This window comes from Pagrus pagrus, assembly GCF_965226575.1.
Source record: "Pagrus pagrus genome assembly, chromosome: 23".
NCBI lineage: Eukaryota > Metazoa > Chordata > Actinopteri > Spariformes > Sparidae > Pagrus > Pagrus pagrus.
This window is the reverse complement of record NC_140205.1, coordinates 9,181,596-9,198,370: the sequence shown is the minus strand read 5'-3', so window position 1 is coordinate 9,198,370 and position 16,775 is coordinate 9,181,596. Positions and strand designations below refer to the sequence as shown.

At 40.8% G+C, this 16,775-nt stretch overlaps 1 protein-coding gene across 1 annotated transcript; it reads left to right on the top strand.

Moving 5' to 3' along the window:
* The first annotated feature begins 7,348 nt into the window (after positions 1–7,348).
* On the top strand, positions 7,349–9,841 carry LOC311252658 (troponin I, slow skeletal muscle-like). Its single transcript, XM_084346002.1, has 6 exons — positions 7,349–7,437; positions 7,773–7,814; positions 8,647–8,778; positions 8,875–8,964; positions 9,178–9,360; positions 9,453–9,841. The coding sequence occupies exons 1-6, from the start codon at positions 7,420–7,422 to the stop codon at positions 9,552–9,554; spliced, it is 567 nt and encodes a 188-aa protein (XP_084202128.1). The 5' UTR covers positions 7,349–7,419; the 3' UTR covers positions 9,555–9,841.
* Positions 9,842–16,775: the final 6,934 nt, after the last annotated feature.

Genomic DNA, 16,775 nt, shown 5'->3' with positions numbered 1-16,775 from the left:
CTGCTGGACAGAGTCTGCACTGCAGGACAACGACTGGAGGATGATTGATGGAGATGCTGCTGCTGTCAGCCACAGCACCACCACACCCTAACAACCCTAACTCCACACTGGTCACCTGAAAATATTATTTTTAAAAAATGTTTCCTCAGCTCATATAATATGTCTATAATACACTGTGTATATTACAGACAGACAGCTGAAACTGTTGTACATATATATATATTTATATATTGTTTTATGGTTTTAATATTTATACTTATTTTAATCTATTTCGTTTTCATCATAGCTCTATATTCTTTTTACTATATGTCATATAGGTTTTATTTACATTTTACTGTCATATTATTTTTATTATTTCCATCATTATTTTTACTTTACTTTGTTACGTTTTTGTTTTTTCTTGTTTCAATCACTTTGAATCACACTTTGATTTGTTAGAAAGGTACTATAAATAAGGTTTGATTGATTTATTGATATTGTGCAACATCAAAACTCATGCATCCCATATTATCAGACTTTCATTCTGTGGTCATTGATGAGTTTTTGTAATTTCTTTTACCATTTCACTAGATATGGCATTTTACCTGTATTTTGGCCCATATATCAAATATAAGCTATTTCCCTTGTGTCCTATAGGGGGCTTTGCCTCATAATGAAACTTGATCCTCATGCAACTGTTATAAAAAACGCATTTAGTACAAATATTAATATTAATACTATAATATACTAAGTTCATAATAAGTTTATGAAAAAAAAACAACTTTTTGTGTTTTTTTCATTTTAAAAAAACTGGCATCATGTAAACAAACTGGTATTTAAAGGGTTAAAAACCTGAAAATTAATGAATATTTGGTCGTTATTGTCCAGACTGATGTTGGTTGAAAAGTGTAACCCAGTGAAAGTTGAAATAAATATTAATATATAGTCATTTTATGGTAGTTTTTGACAAGGAACATTTTTCGTAAATATGCTCTTAGTAAATCAGTTAGATGAGAGTGAATCCAGACAGATTACTTTCTGTTTTTATCAAATGGACCAGCACACTCATATCCTGCCTGACATTATTGAATTGTTTCATTCTGCACACCAGCAGCTGCTGTGCTGTGTAATAATAAACCTCTGCTGACCTCATGTGGACAAAATGACTGCTTTGTCACGCTGCCATGTGGGCGGGAGCAGACGCAGACACATTTTTAGTAACTTGAACTTTTTCACTCGGCTGCTCCGCTTCCTCTCTCGATGTTTCTCTGTGGGGGGGAAACTTGGTGCCTACAGGCTTGTTTTCATCAGGACAAATGTCACACTAATTGTAATATTTCTGTATTTTACCCAACAATATTCTAATAATTCAGAACTCTGACAATGTTTGACATCCTAAATCAAGTAAAGATTGTGAAAACGATGATTTAGTGTGTTTTGATGTCTCTTTAACTCAAAGACTTCACTGCTACAAGTGTAACTTTGAACTGTGGGATTTTAAATCAAATGGTAAATGTACAATAAATATTACACTGTATATAATACACAGATTTGTCGGTACTTATTTATTCTCAGTTGTGGAAAAAACACAGAAACAATTAAATGCACATATGAAAACATGGTAGTGTAAACATGTTGAAGCTTTTTGTGGCTGCAAAAGGAAGTTTTGGTTCGAGCTGTCTGTCAGAATATGATGATGGAGGAGGTGTCTGCAGGCGGAGGGTGTAGCAGTCTGACAGTAGCAGCTGGTTTTGGGGGGTAGCTGGGAGAGGCTGCAGGCAGGCGGTGGAGGTCTACACCGTCTGGGAACTATTCATGTGTCGTCTTTAAGGTGACATTTCCAAAATGTGATCTTTTATATTCTTCTTTTGACATTTTTATTTGTGTTTGATTTTGATCTTGTGACACACTTTTCCTCTGTCGGGGCTGCTTGTTTTCACCAGGACACACATGAATAGTTCGCAGACAAAAGTTTGGGAGATCCTCTGACTTTTCCTCTGGCGCCATCATGAGGTCATTGTTTTTGTTGTTTTTTAGTGGAATATCTCAGCATCTGTGGGTGATTGCTGTGAAATGTGGTGCTCCTTTTTAGTGCTACATTAAACGAATGGCACTCAGGAGAGCGTATACCTCCTCCAGAAGGCCCAACAGTCCCCTTCTGTACTCGATCAAAAGTGAAAGTGAGAGTTCCTGGATCCGTCCCTTTATTCAGATCCCTACTGAAAGTTAATGGCGTCTATTCTGGGCTGAGAGCCATCCTCCATCCAGCTTTCATGGAAATGTGTTCATCAGTTTTTGTGTAATCGTGCCGACAAACAAACCAACCAACAAACAACAGACGTGAGCAAACATAATCGCCTTGGCAGAGGTGAAGAAGGGCTGGGGAGGCTCGTACTATGTTCAGTATGTTTGAAATGATATAAATGTTTTCATTATTACTTCCACCACAATCATTAGTAACCACCCCACAGTTATCTCACAGTCCCCCTGCTAACCTTTTCTCAGGATATATAGGTCGACAGCAGCACGGGCGGCTGAGAAATGTTGGCCCGCTCAGTTCACCCGGCGCTGCAGAGTCAAGGTTACAGCAGCGGACGGAGGGATGCCATGGCAGGCCACTTGGCTGCAGTCATGCGTCAGCTGCTCCTTGTGCACGGCGTCCAAACAAAGCTGCCACCAGGGGAAAGTCTGTACGAGATCCAGGAAGTGTGAGGAGTCAGGCAGATGGTCAGAAAGATGGAGAAAGAGACTTGAGAATGATTCGACAAGGACTTGGCCACCTGTCAGATACAGCCTGAAGACAAAGAGGGCAGCGTAACTGCTAACTGCTGCTAATTGTAGCCCCCTGTTTACTAGTTGGCTCAGTTAGCCGTGCAGCTAGCTGTCCGGACTTTGGGGACAAGGGAGGTGTTGGTGTTTGCACCTCAAGCACAGAAGCTTAAAAAGTTACATGCTGCGGCTAGCTTGTTAGCATGCTAACTTCAGTAGATAGACATAAAAACATCAAAACTGTTACTTTTGTACATTTTTATATGCTTAAATCTACATTTACTACATGTTGCCCCTTTAACTTATTATTATTAGTGAAGCATTAATGTGTAAGTAGCATTTTGTGTCGTACTCGGTCAAGATGAAACCGATTTTAACCATTTTTCACACAGTTTTGTAGCTTAAACTGTAAAAACTAATCATAATTAATCAACTCGTGAATGGTTTTGAATGTTACTAGAGCTGTTCAAAACAGACAAATGTAGTGAAGTATGATTTTGAGTGCTTTTTTACAAACACTGTATGTACAATCCTGAAACCACAGGGACCTTAAAGTGAACATCTAGTCAGCTCCTGGCTGAGGCTGGTGGGGTCGTGACGATGGGTTCAGATGGATTATGTAGCTGGCAACTGACAAAACAAATATCACTTCAGAGAGCAGGTGAGGACGGACTCTGATCCTTGAGGCTCACGCATCAACAGCCCGCGTTAAAGAGAATGATGTCGCCGTAGCTCACGTCCTTTTTTTTTTCTTTCTCCAGACCCAAAAGGTTCAGAGTGAGCTCAGATTTACGACCGCATACGGAGAACTACGGGGCGACACATTGAGCTGTCACCCACCTATTTATTAGAGCAACGACAGTAGAAAGTGCATTACAAGCACTTCCCTGATACCAAGGCCTCCATATCTCTTCTCTTTGTGTGTGTGTGAGTGTGTGTGGAGACAGGAGGGAGTTGGGTTGCATCAGAAATAGCTCCTCCACCTGCTGAGGATCACTGAAAAAAAACAAAAATGATGACAGAACATTTGTTGTCCCCCGTGTCTTCCTCCTTTTATTGCCTCTCAGTGCTCGCTGAGGTATTGTCTTTTTAGCTCCTGTGTTGTCATGGCATGGTGTTGGACACTGCGGTGCCAATATAACAGGATATTTCATGGCGTATGTCAAAATAAATGATATACCGTGTTTTTAAGAGGCTGGAAGATTTTATTAATAGTGCCAAATGTTTGTAGCAGCATAGCTAACGTTATGTACAGGTCATACTCTGTAATACTTGGAGATGCTCCTTTTATTCTGTGGGGTTCCCCAAGGATACGTTCTGGGTCCCCTCTTGTTTACATTTACATGCTGCCCCTGGGGGAAACGTTGCGTAGACATACCATTGATTTTAATTGATGGCCTTCGTCTTGGCAGCATTAATAACCTCTCCACTCGTCAGGGTGTCCTGCTGACCAAGATCAGGTCATTCCCTTCTTTTGCAGACGTGGAAAAGTTCACTCAACATTCATAAACTGTTGCTGACCCAAAACGCTGCCGCCAGCTGCTACCTACAGTATATCTGTGAGTTGCTAACTCCCTATGAGCCTGATCATTGTTGGAGATTCTCTGGCAGGGGTGAAATTCCAAGATCAATCAGACTCGAGAAGACAAATGATCTCCTTTTATTTTCACTCTGGTTTCTAATCTCTGAGAAGCCTTCACAACTCACTGAGAGGAAGACTCTTCCACATTTCACGCGACTCTTCCGAAAGATTGTCGTCGTTGCTAATGCTCGGTTGACCAAAAACATCTTAGCACTGGCATCAGCATTATTCCAGTGTAAGCCAGTGGAAAGAAGAGAAACTTGATGCTCGGGGGTTAAGTGATCTGCAGTAAGTGTCAGAGGCTCAGGGTGAGATTAGCGAGCGTGCTTTGAACTCTTGGTAAAGTCAGGTCGAGCGTTTGTTGACAGCAGATGTAAATAGGTGAACAAACATGTAACAGGACAAAGATGAGGTATGGAGGTCATAATGCTAATATTCAGCATGCATAATGTCTACTATGTTGACAGTGTAGCGTGTTAGCATGCTAATATTTGCTAAAGGAATGTCTTCGGTTTGATAGATGTGTTTTAAATCTTCTCACTGACACTGTTGAGACAATATGTGACTGTAGCAGCTATTTAAACCTGCTGCTCCACCTCCTCCTCTTCCGACCAACTCAGAGCCAATGTGGCAAAACTGGAACCGGGTCTCGTTATTTTGAGGCGCGACATAATCCCGCCAACCAGTATTTTTATCATAATAACTGTGATCAGAATAGATCAAATATGTCACAGGAGCTGATGCCCGTTATTTAACCTTGATAATGTCACTCCATGCTCGCCCCGCGGATAAATCAGGCTGGTAATGACAGGAGCTAACAGTCGCTGTGTGGCTGCATGTGATTAACCTTTGTACTTGATGACATGTTTGACTAAATACCTGGAAAAGGTGAAAAAAATCTGATGTTGTGTGTTGATAGTGTCACTGAATCCATGTTACCACGGTTACATGATGATGGGAGAGGGGTCTGACCTATTCTTAGATTATGATTGTGTGTTTTTGCTATGCCTGAAGGCTCTGGGTGTGTATTGTACTCATCAATGCATTAATACTTAGCTATTTTAGCTCCTGGCCCTGCTGTGGTTTATTATTATTCTTACATTAACTCATTCATGTAATGACAAGCATGAATTATACCCTACAGTTTACTTTTACACCCGCAGTTAGATGAGAAATACCACTTTCCTGTTTGTATGTTAAATATTTAGCTTTACTGAGCAGTTAGCTGAGCCAAAATCGAACTTTAAAACAAGGAATCTCCGTCCGTTTGTCTGTCTGTGCTTCACATATCTTGAGAACCCTTTACCCGATCTACTTCACACTTGGCAGGTTTGTTGCTGAGAACCCAAGGAAGTGCAGTGTTGAATTTGGTGCAATTTGGTCTGTCTGTGCTTCACATATGTCGAGAACCCTTTACCTGATCTACTTCACAGTTGGCAGGTTTGTTGCTGAGGACCTGAGGAAGTGCAGTGTCAAATTTGGTGCAATTTGGATGCAAGATGGACAAATCTTGAATAAATAGGGAACACCACTCCATGAAGCAGAGGGGCGTGGCTCCAGTGCTCAGGTGAGAGCCAAAGTCACTAGTTTTGTGATAAACTGCTCAGTGAAAAACACTGTCTTGCTCAACACTAGTCACCGACACCAACATGGCTGCTAACTTTGCAGAGAAAAGGTACCAACAATGGTGAAAATCACAATAAATCTGGCCATATTGACAACTGCAGTTATATGAAAGGGTAGAAAGGGTATTTCTATGAGCTGCTAATATACAAGACCAGTTCTTCAGATGAACCCTCTTCATTAGCTGGTTTTAAAAGAGCAGGATTTTGTTACCATTGGCAAGAACAGGCTGACTGTCTTTATGCTAAGCTAGGCTAAACAGTTGCTGGCTCCAGCTGCATATTAACCAACTCTTGGCAACAAAGGAAAAAGCATATTCTCCACCATTTTTAACTTCTCATTGAAGATATTCTCCCAAATGTGAAAGATAAAATGTTATCAATATTTATGACCATTATATACTGAGATGTGTATTATATTTTTATTATTTTTTTAATGTTCCAGGTTACAATACGATTATTTCACAGGGCATTACCAGGACAATACGATGAAGGTAAGGCTCACGATTTATTATTACACATCCTGGTGTTGTGGCAGTGTCAGGGGAGGTGATATTTAATGCTTGGTCCCTTGCCAGCACATTCTTGGGAGCAGACGTTATATCTGCTGTCCACGCGCCACACTGCTCACATAAAAAGCTGCCCATTGTCTTCAGCAGCCGCTGTTCGACTCTGCAGACACCACATCACAGGTAAAAACCACCACTACTTTGTGTGTTTTAGGTATTTAAAGCTCTCAGTCAAGTTAACACATTTTATTTGGCTTCTAATAGTGTTTTGGAAAATATTTTTTTGTTTGCTCAGATTTACTTTTACAGATCTATTTAACTATGTTCTCTTAGTGTCTTACCTTAAGTTGTCAGAACAATAAACTAACACTGTTATTATAGACAATAATCGTGTTTTTTAAGCATTTCTTAAATGCATTAACCTGTAATTAAATCTTATATTAATATTAATTGTCACATCTTTGCAAAATACGTCAGTCTAATCTTCAGGTTTGATTTGTTAAATCAGATTTCCGTCTTTTTTGTCCTTTGTGGTGTAAAAAATCCTTGATGATGCTGAATATGGTGGAGGAGATTGTTCTCTTCTTGTCCTCCATTTAATCCTCTTGTCAAATGATGTTGAGGACTGTTAGCTACAGTATGTGGCACCTTGATAGGTCAGATTACATTGTGGTTCACTGGGGTGATGCATTCACCCCTAAACTGTACTGATGCACACCTCTGTTTCTGTTTGTTTTTGTGATTACAGTTGCAGTGAGGTAAGAAAATTCATGTTAATCCTCCATCCCTGAATGTTCATAGTTGTGTAATATGGAAGCTGGTATTCACTTCTTAAAACAGCTAAAGCAGCATTTCTTTTTAATACTCTTACATAAACGTAATTACGATCGCCTGAAGCATCATCACCCTCATTATTTGTCCCTATTTGGGGTTTCAGGAGTCCGACAGACCAGGAGCCATGAATCCCAAAGATAAGGTGAGCCTGGTATCCCGCACTCCACGGTGTTAATCCTCCATGCACGGCATGGGGGCACATTGTCCTCTTGCACATGGCCGAGAGCTGGCAGTGGTTATCTGTCAGAGTTGTTATCAGCATCACTGAGAGCTTTCCCCTTGACTTCATCCTAATAATAAAGCATTATCTTTTTACAAGCAGCTAGAGTATGCTAAGTGTTGGCGAGTCTTTCCATCCATCGTCTGTATATGTGCCCCCTTTACAAACATGGACAGTCTCAGTGACTCCTTGATTAATGATTGTTGAATTATGATAGTCTGTTGTGAATTCATTTTGACAAATGTTGTCCTCCACAGCCGAAGTCGAAGATTTCGGCTTCGCGCAAGCTCTCCCTCAAGGTGAGTGGCCTCGCTATTTATTATGTAGCCCTTTAGCTCTGTCAGAAGAACTCAAGTTGGCTACCTAAAGGTATCCCCACCTGTCATTTTCTAAATGTGTTCATGTGAATGAATTTGAAACTCGATATTATTTATCACTACTACGACAAACCATTTATCCATTAGCCTAGCTAACTTTGTCAACCATTTATCTGTTACTGTAAGCTGCCACTTCATGTTTAGCTAACTATTTCAACCATCCATTACATCTACTTTTAGCTAACTGGGCCCATTAGAGCCATTTGTTGCGTCAGCTAATTACTATCGTTACCATTTCAACTATTAATCAGTTAGCCTACTTTCGCTAACTATTTCACTGTTCATCCGCTGCTTTTTGGTAACAATGTGACCTATTTAGGCTATTTGATGCTAGCTATTCCATCCATCTACTTAGCTTGATACTTTTAATTAACAATTCAAACCATTCAAACCATTATTCTACTATTTCTACTATTTAAACCATTTAACAATTACTTTTAGCTTTGTTTTCCATCTGTTTATCCTTTAGCCTATCTTTAGCTTAGCTACCAGGCCTATATCAACCATTTATCTGCTACTTTGAGCTAATTATTAGAGCTATTTAGGCTATCTGATACCTTGTAACTAACTAGCCTATTTCAACCATTTATCCATTACTTTTAGCTAACCATTTAGCCTTTTGCTCACTTGCTGCGACACAAAGTTGTCTGAAGTCATGCGGATATTTTTTCTTACCAAAATGTAAATTCACTATATAGCATTTTTTGGGATCCTTTAACCAAAATATTGATTGTCATCTGTTTTGTCCAATCAGATGCTCCTCCTGCAAAGAGCCTGTGAAGACTTGGAGAAGGAGATGCAGGACAGGGAGGAAGAGAAGGTGCGCTATCTAGGAGAGAAGCTGCCGCCTTTGCAACTGTCTGGATTAAAACTGGACGAGCTACAAGTAAGGTTCATAAACCACAGATGAAGAGCTTTTTTCTACTGCAGAAACTGTACGAAAATGTAATATTAAAACCTTCTTTCCAACGCCGCCCCTCAGACTCTATGCAAACAGCTTCATTCAAAAATTGACATTGTGGACGAGGAGAGATATGACTGTGAATCCAAAGTGGGCAAACACAACAAAGATGTAAGTAGCCTCAAGCACCCAGCACAGATTCTTCTCATCATCGTGCTCAGTTCAGTCAATATTTTAAAATGAAAAAAACAATGAAAAAAGGTTCATTCTTTCGCCTCCAACCACAGATTATTGAGAAAGAAAGAAATCCTTTATTGACTAGTGGAAAGTTTATAGGCTTGGTCAGTAAAAGTGTTTATTTCATGTATTTCCTGCATTTCTTAGATCCACGAGCTGAAGCTGAAGGTCCAGGACCTTGGAGGCAAGTTCAAGAAGCCTGCCCTGAGGAAGGTGAGAGTGTCAGCAGACGAGATGATGAGGGCTCTGCTGGGCTCCAAACACAAGGGGTCCATGGACCTCAGAGCCAACCTCAAGTCTGTGAAGAAGGAGGACGTCAAAACGGACAAGGTATCAAAACTCCCAAACATTAAGTCTGCAGATGTAGATAAAACGTTCTCAGGGAGATGATTTAATATCTATGATTTTCTCTTCAACCCCAGGTGCTCACTTCAGAAGTGGGCGACTGGCGTAAGAACGTGGAGGCCATGTCAGGCATGGAGGGCCGCAAGAAGATGTTCGACACAGGCGGCGGAGCGCAGTGAGGAGTCCTGCAGACGACGAGGAGCAGGGGAGAGGAAGTTACGTAGACAGAAATATGGAATCTGAAGGCTAAATGACTTGAAAGCTGTAGGAATTAAGCGTTATAGATCATAAAAGCATGTTTGACCCCCGAGTCTGTCAGCTGTGCCTCCATTTGCTTGATTTCTGTGCAATGACTCAAAGCACTTAAAGAAAAAGTGTAGGACGAGTAGAGACCCATTGTTTTTTTATTACCAAAGATGTTTTGTTATGACGTATTCAGACAATTAAAAGTGGGTATGAATAAACAGCTCCGGTCTTTGATGTTTCCATATCTGTGCCTGACTTTATCGTGTTTCATTTTACTGGCAGCCGTTGGGTTTACGCGCGGCATGTCAGAGAATGGAAAGCGGCTTAACTCATGATGGATTAAAAAGGAAGATGGGAGGGAGGGGAACAACAGGTGGAACCTACTTAAACTTAACCTCACGATGTTTAAATAGATCTTTCAGATGGGGGCATAAATACAGAAGATGATTAGGGCCGCAGGAAAAACACAAAACAAAACTGAGTTTGACTTTTACCTCACAATTCTGACTTTGTTTTGAGAAAAATGGCTGACTTTTGAGCTAAATTCAAGACTTTAAGCTTAAAATTTTGACTTCAAACTCTGAATTATGACAATAATCGTAGGATCTGTGGCTTTTTTCTCACAATTTTTGATTTGTTTTCTCAGAATTTGTACTTTAAATTCAGAATTCTGAGAGAAAAGGCAGACAAAAAGAGATTAAAGTCTGAAATGAAGGCGAAAAAAAGTCTAAAAACCCATTTTCTGCAGACATTTTGAACAAACAAGCATTGTGCTTATCAAGTACAAAAGAAAATAGGACTCAAATCTGGAAAATAAGTGCCAAGACAGTGTTTTAAACCATCAGAATTATGTTTTCCTCAATTTTCTGACTTTAATCTTTCATATTTACTTTGCATTTCCACACAGTATAACTACATCTTGACATCCAGAGCAGCAGATGGTGAAACACTCTAGAAACACCTGGGCCGGAGTATTTTTAGCCATGATGATCGTCCTCCATATAACTCCCCCTGTCTTTGAAAGCAAAACTTGAGCTGGAGAGCTCAAACCCCGGCTGGCATTGTGGTCGCACACATTGCCTGCATGCGTGCGCCTCTTTCTGTGTGTGTCAGTGGGAATGACTGGCTGCTGTCGCCACGCCATTGTTATTCCAAGTATGACAGTAACACCAACAATAGCTTCAACATCCCTGAAAGTGCACATCAGATGGTGGATCGTATGCTTTTTATGGGCTGGTTACTGAGGGGTGTGTTTAAACAGCTGATGTCTCACACATGTCACAGTATGAAGGATAACTTTCTGATGATTGTGTGAAGAGTCACATCTTCTCCCTGTGTATGAGTGTGTGTTGTCTGCTCGTCCACTCAGACTTAGCAAGCTGATAATGAAACACAACCCAGGTCTGGATACACACTCCTGTACCTATGAATAGACGCTGATGAGAGCGACCTTCACAGGGAACAAATGTTCCAGATGTTCCTTCCAGAGTTCATTCATGTCACCACCACAGAGCGATTGCTAACCACAGAGGTCAGGACGCTGGAGTCTTGTTGAGATGACAAACACATTCAGGTGTGGATCACAGTCACAGTTTGAACACTGTTGCTCGTGGGATGTGACGCTGTGCTTCACTGTCGGAGCCACTTGGTGGCAGGCAACAAACAGAGTACTGCTGTAAATCTACTGCTATAAATATCACCCAGCAGACTGTTATATCAGAGACAAAGTTATAAATTTATTTATTTCATCAGCAGTCTGATTCTGGTTATCAGTCTACGCATAACACACATCACATACACGTAATTTTACTTGTACTTTTGATACTTAAGTACATTTAATATCAGATATTTCAACACTTTTACTCAAGTACTGTTGTATACTTTAATATTTTAACACGATATCTTTATTTTTGGGTACTTTTTACAACACTGCATGTATAAACTGTTCACTGTGGGTTGACTAATTATCAACCTGGCCGATTATCAGATCAGATGTTCAGCATTTTACAGAGTATAGGAATCAATCTGACTGCAAAGTAACTAGTAACTACTAATAAAATAAAAGAAAATAATTAAAGTACTTTAATAAATGTACTTAGTTGAAAAGAAAAGTAAAATAATTTATTTTATCGAGTAACTTAAATCTTAGAATGACAGACAATCATGAAAGCACAACATAATAAACGTGTGGTCTACTCACTTCACAGTTCATGTTAGAGAAGAGGTCCTTCCTGTTTCTGTGGCACCTGTGAAGATGTGTGAAGCGTCCTCGGATCCATGATTTGTGATTCTGACCTTTCAAAGTAAACCTGACTTGACTAAAAACTAAAGAGCCTCCCTCCTCTCTACTCCTTCATGTTTAAAAACTGACTCTTCAGTCTTGGAGGAGAACAGACACCATATTTCCACGAGTTGTAAGATGGAAGAAGCCGAGCCTGACAATAAATAATTACTGCTGTGGCTCTAAACAGCGCCGGTTCATTTCACTCGTGGAGTAAACCCAAAGAGGAAGAAAAATGAGCGTTAGTCTGCAAAGAAAACACCGGAGCAGATTACAGTGTTTCGCGGCGTGTATGTGTGTGGCCTGATGAGGATGTGTGATGGATGTCATTAATCTTTCTACATGCAGCAACGAGCAGAGTATTTATTGCTGCAGGGACTCAGGAAGGGGGCTGGACGATATTGGAATATATTTGACGGCGACAAAGGGCGGCCTGGTGATTAGACGGGTCGAGAGCTCCGGCCTCGGCGCTTATGTGCCGTCATGTGTCTTGTCAAAATGTCCTTGAGTGAGATGAGTGTACATCGGAGCCGGAATCAGAGTCAGTGATCAATGTTGCTGCAGTGATAGTTTTCAATCGACATGTGAGAATAAACCTGTGATTAATGAATCCTTTTCTGGTGGTATAGGTGTCACATGGCCTGACAAAGAAACAGGGAACAGGTGCGCAGTGAAAGTGTGAAGGAAGGCAAATTCATCATAGTTTTGTGCATTTTTTACAAGTTCTCCTTAAACTTGGCTCACAGTCGTCGCGTCTTTATGAGGCAGAATGAATATGACTCACTGTTATAAGATTATAAGACATTTTTGAAAAGGAGCTTTGGCAGACGATACAGAAGTGCATCACAGTGACATTTATCCTGGAGAGCAGCGTTCTCCAATCTCCGGTCCCCGGGGCCCCCGAGGTCTTAGATGTTCCCCCGCCGCCCCCCAACGCACCTGACGCAAATGATCAGCTCGTCATCAAGCTCTGCTGAAGCCTGATAACGACACGTTCATTTGAATCAGGAGTGAGGACCGGGATTGGAGAACGCTACCCTGTACTTTCTTTTCTCCAAAATCCAGCGGAAAGAGTCCAGTAGGCTTTTTGTTGACGGAACCAGGGCGAAGCTAACGTTCGGGAGGGCCCACAAAAACACTTAATCGTGAGTGAGAACCAAATAAAAACACTCTTTAATTTTTGTAGTTTGTGGAGAAGAGGTTCTTTCTCTTCTGCTAAATATAGTTTATCTAAGAAGGCAAGAGAAAAATATATTAATTAACTCCTCCGCTGTCACGTCCCTCTGTTGGTTTGGATCTGCAAACTGGCCACCTTCCTGCGACAACCTCTTTCCTGTGACCTGTGCCGCAGTAACTACTGTGCTGTATATGTTTACAGCTTTCTGTTGTGAGGTGTCGAATAAGCAGCTTGAGGTAAATCCTGTTCCTCCTCTAAATATTCATCTATATTTGGAGGTAATGACACAGAAAAGGAGCTTTAAAAAGGCATTAGACTGGTGGATTCAAGGGTTTTAAACAGAAAGAAAACATGCACACACACACACACACACACACACACACACACACACACACACACACAAATGGGCAGTGTGCTCGTCTCTCTCAGTCAAAAAGTGTTAATTGGATTCGGAGTGAGAGGTGAATCTCTTTTCAGCCTCAATGAAACATTCAAGAGCGGCAGATAGAAAGAAATGACTGGAAACAAACTGATGAAGACTCTCATCTGTTATTCATCGCTGATTCGTTTGACCCGACTCAAAGTTTGAGGGTTAACTCCGCCTCACTCGAGCTGAAACTACAAGTTGCCTAATGAGCCGGACTCATTTAATCATTCGTACGCTAACTGAGCTTTCCCTATCAATTAATCCATGTTAGGCAACGATCTGAAAACACCCCTTGTGTTTAAATAGCCATATTATCATGTTTCCTAAGTTATATGTAGCAAAGATGCATTGAGAGAGAGGTTTTCAGATAAATAGCTGACATCCATAGTTTGTTACTGACCCGTCACTCTGCTGTCCAATAACAAGTTAACAAGATGGTTAAAAGGTGTTGCTGGTCGGATGTAAAAAGTGGATTAGGCTGCGTGATCGACCTCAGCTGAACATCAACACCGTCACCAAAGATTCATACGTTTGTTTAATGTAAAGTCACATTATATTGATGCCAAGAGCTTCACGGACACATCAAATTTTAAATAGACGCATCTCAGTTTAGCGAATGTTAGCAAAACGCTAGCTAACTGGCTAGCTAACATCTAACAGCCAGCAACATGGTCTGTAGTAGAATAAGTACATTGATATAATTTGCTCTGTTTTTGGTCTCCACCAACTCCTGAGGCAAATATCTGCCAGTTGTGTGAGGCCACACAACACTGGCATAATATCTCCTTGTAAAGCTGATATTGCTAATGTGTTAGCAAACAGTTGCCTGTTTACACATTCAGAAGACAGGGAGCAACATTAGCATTTATTTGGAGTTGTGTTTCTTGTCATCTGGTGAATATAAATCTTATAATCACTTGAATTTTAGCTTTGTTTTTGGTCTCCACCAACTCCTGAGGGAAATATTAGCTGCTAAATGCTCCACTATGTCCACCAGCTTGTTGCTAACTATCGTACTGCTGTCTGGTGATGGGCAGATATCGTTTTTGCAGGCAAGCTGTGAAGACAACATATCATACCTTTGTAAAGCTCATATGGCTAATGTGTTAGCAAACAGTTGCCTGTTTACACATCCAGAAGACAGGAAGCAACATTAGCATAAATCAAACATTCACTCCAATTTTTGCTCAATGTTTGGTCACCACCGACTCAAAACATTAAAGTGACTGTAAAACCAAAACAAACCGCTAAAAGATGCTAAAACGCTCCATAGACCTGAGGGTAACTGCTAAATCTCTTGATGAATTTTTGAAATCAACCCCACATTGAGTTTTCTGAGGTCAAACACTTGATGAGTTTTACGAGGTGATACATTAGAGAGCGAGAGGCTCTTTCCACATTCGAGTATCTTCTGTGTTTGTGTGATTCTTACGCATTAAAAGCTGTTTCACGGCTGTTTCATCAGCTTCACTGGAGGTTCACAGCAGGTCGGGCCTCTTCCCGCCCACCTGTGAGGGGCTTTGGTCTGCCTTTGTTCCTCTGATACAGTATATTCACCTTGCAGAACAATGCCAGAGGAAATGTGCGAAGGCGAAGGAAGAAAGAGAGTCGATATACAGGAGCAGCACTGCACCATCCATACTTTTACACCCAACACCTCTGATGGTTAAAGGTGATCTACGATAGGTGCCCGTGGCCTCGCTCCCTTCTCATTATTGATCTCCTGTGAGCCAATAGGAAGGAACAGAGCTGATTGGTATTGGATTTGGACTCCCAATGCCGGTCAAGGGTCGACAAGATGCATCCAATAAATATTCCTCTTGCTTTAATCAGGTGGAAGCTTTCAAAAGGGCGACAAACATAAAACAGATATATAATCTTATATTCAGCTTTATTTTAGGTTTAATTTAATTGTTTTTCTTTATTTTCGTAATTTAATCAAAACCCTCTACGTGACCCAAAGTGAGAAGCCTGCTCAGCTGATCCTCTCTCGCCTCAGGTCTCCCCGGAGCGACCGTGTGAACAGCCTGTCTCTGTAAATTATTAATAGAGATGTTGGAACATGCCACCACGGAAGATGTTTGGAAAGTGCAGCTGTGGAGGTTCAGCACCAAACATTATGTAAGCTATTGTTTTCCCGATCTTTTAAAGTGCTGCTTCCCAAGTCCAGAAACCTCTGACACTGCGAGCACTGAACGGGACTAACTGTTGACTATTAAGTCACATCTGTGGTTGCAGCCGCTGTTTCATAACTCACATCTCACTTGTACCAAAGCCTTCACACTCCCTCTGTTACTTGTTGGCTTCTCTTTTATCGCCATCTCCTCCTCGGTGTAGAGATACTTGGGAAAATCAATGAAGAGTAATGACTTTTACCTGGACTCACCTCGGCAGGGTGCTTCATGAAAAGTGTCTGCAGTATTTTCTACAGTCAGTGGCTGCCTCTCTGTCTTATATTGGATAAAATATCTACATTGAAATGAGAGTTTTTGAGTTTTTAGGGGTATTTTAGCAGCGTGGATCATGTGATGGCAATGTTAGTGGTGGTCGGTTGGTGCAGATGTTCATGGTTCCCAAACTATGTACGAATTTTTGTTACCATGAAATTTGGAAATAACAGTAACAATCTGTCTGATCTTGCATGTAACTCAGTCAGTGAATCAAAGTTTTCACTTATACAGTGTAATTCTGTATCTCAACAACTACTTGATGGATTGGCGCAAATGTTGGTACAGACATTCATAGTCTCCAGAGGATAAATCTTAATGATTGATGATCCCAATTTTTCATCCAAAACAAGCATCAGATTGAGAGTTTTGCCATCATCATTTGGCATTAATGTCACCCTCAGGTTGAAATATATTGACTTTGGTCTTCCTCTGACTTTTCCATCATTAAATATGACCAATAATCTAGTTTATAACCAATATCTGAAAAGCTAAAGACATTTTCATTCTTCTCAGCTCTTCTTTCGACCCAGTTTCCATCTCTTTACGTTGCAATTTAAGGTCCAGTTTTCTAATTCATGTTGTGGCAACGCTGTGCTTATGATCTGGTTATGTTTATGCAAAAAGTCCTTGTTCCTTTGGGTAAGGAAAAGATCATGTTTTGGCTAACACAGCTAGAAATTGTCTCGAGGTTTCCTCCAGTGGTTTCTCACTTCCAAATGTTGAAACACAGCCTTGAACAGTGGTTACTGACTTGGCCTTCTCACCTGTGACTCCACCACCATCCCCTCCACCTCCAGATATGACCTGTTAACTGCCAAC

Excerpts from the sequence above, each read along its gene's own strand:
- LOC311252658 (XM_084346002.1), top strand. Across the intron at positions 8,779-8,874 it reads TAAAACTGGACGAGCTACAA|ACTCTATGCAAACAGCTTCA; the intron begins GTAAGGTTCATA and ends GCCGCCCCTCAG. Across the intron at positions 8,965-9,177 it reads TGGGCAAACACAACAAAGAT|ATCCACGAGCTGAAGCTGAA; the intron begins GTAAGTAGCCTC and ends TGCATTTCTTAG.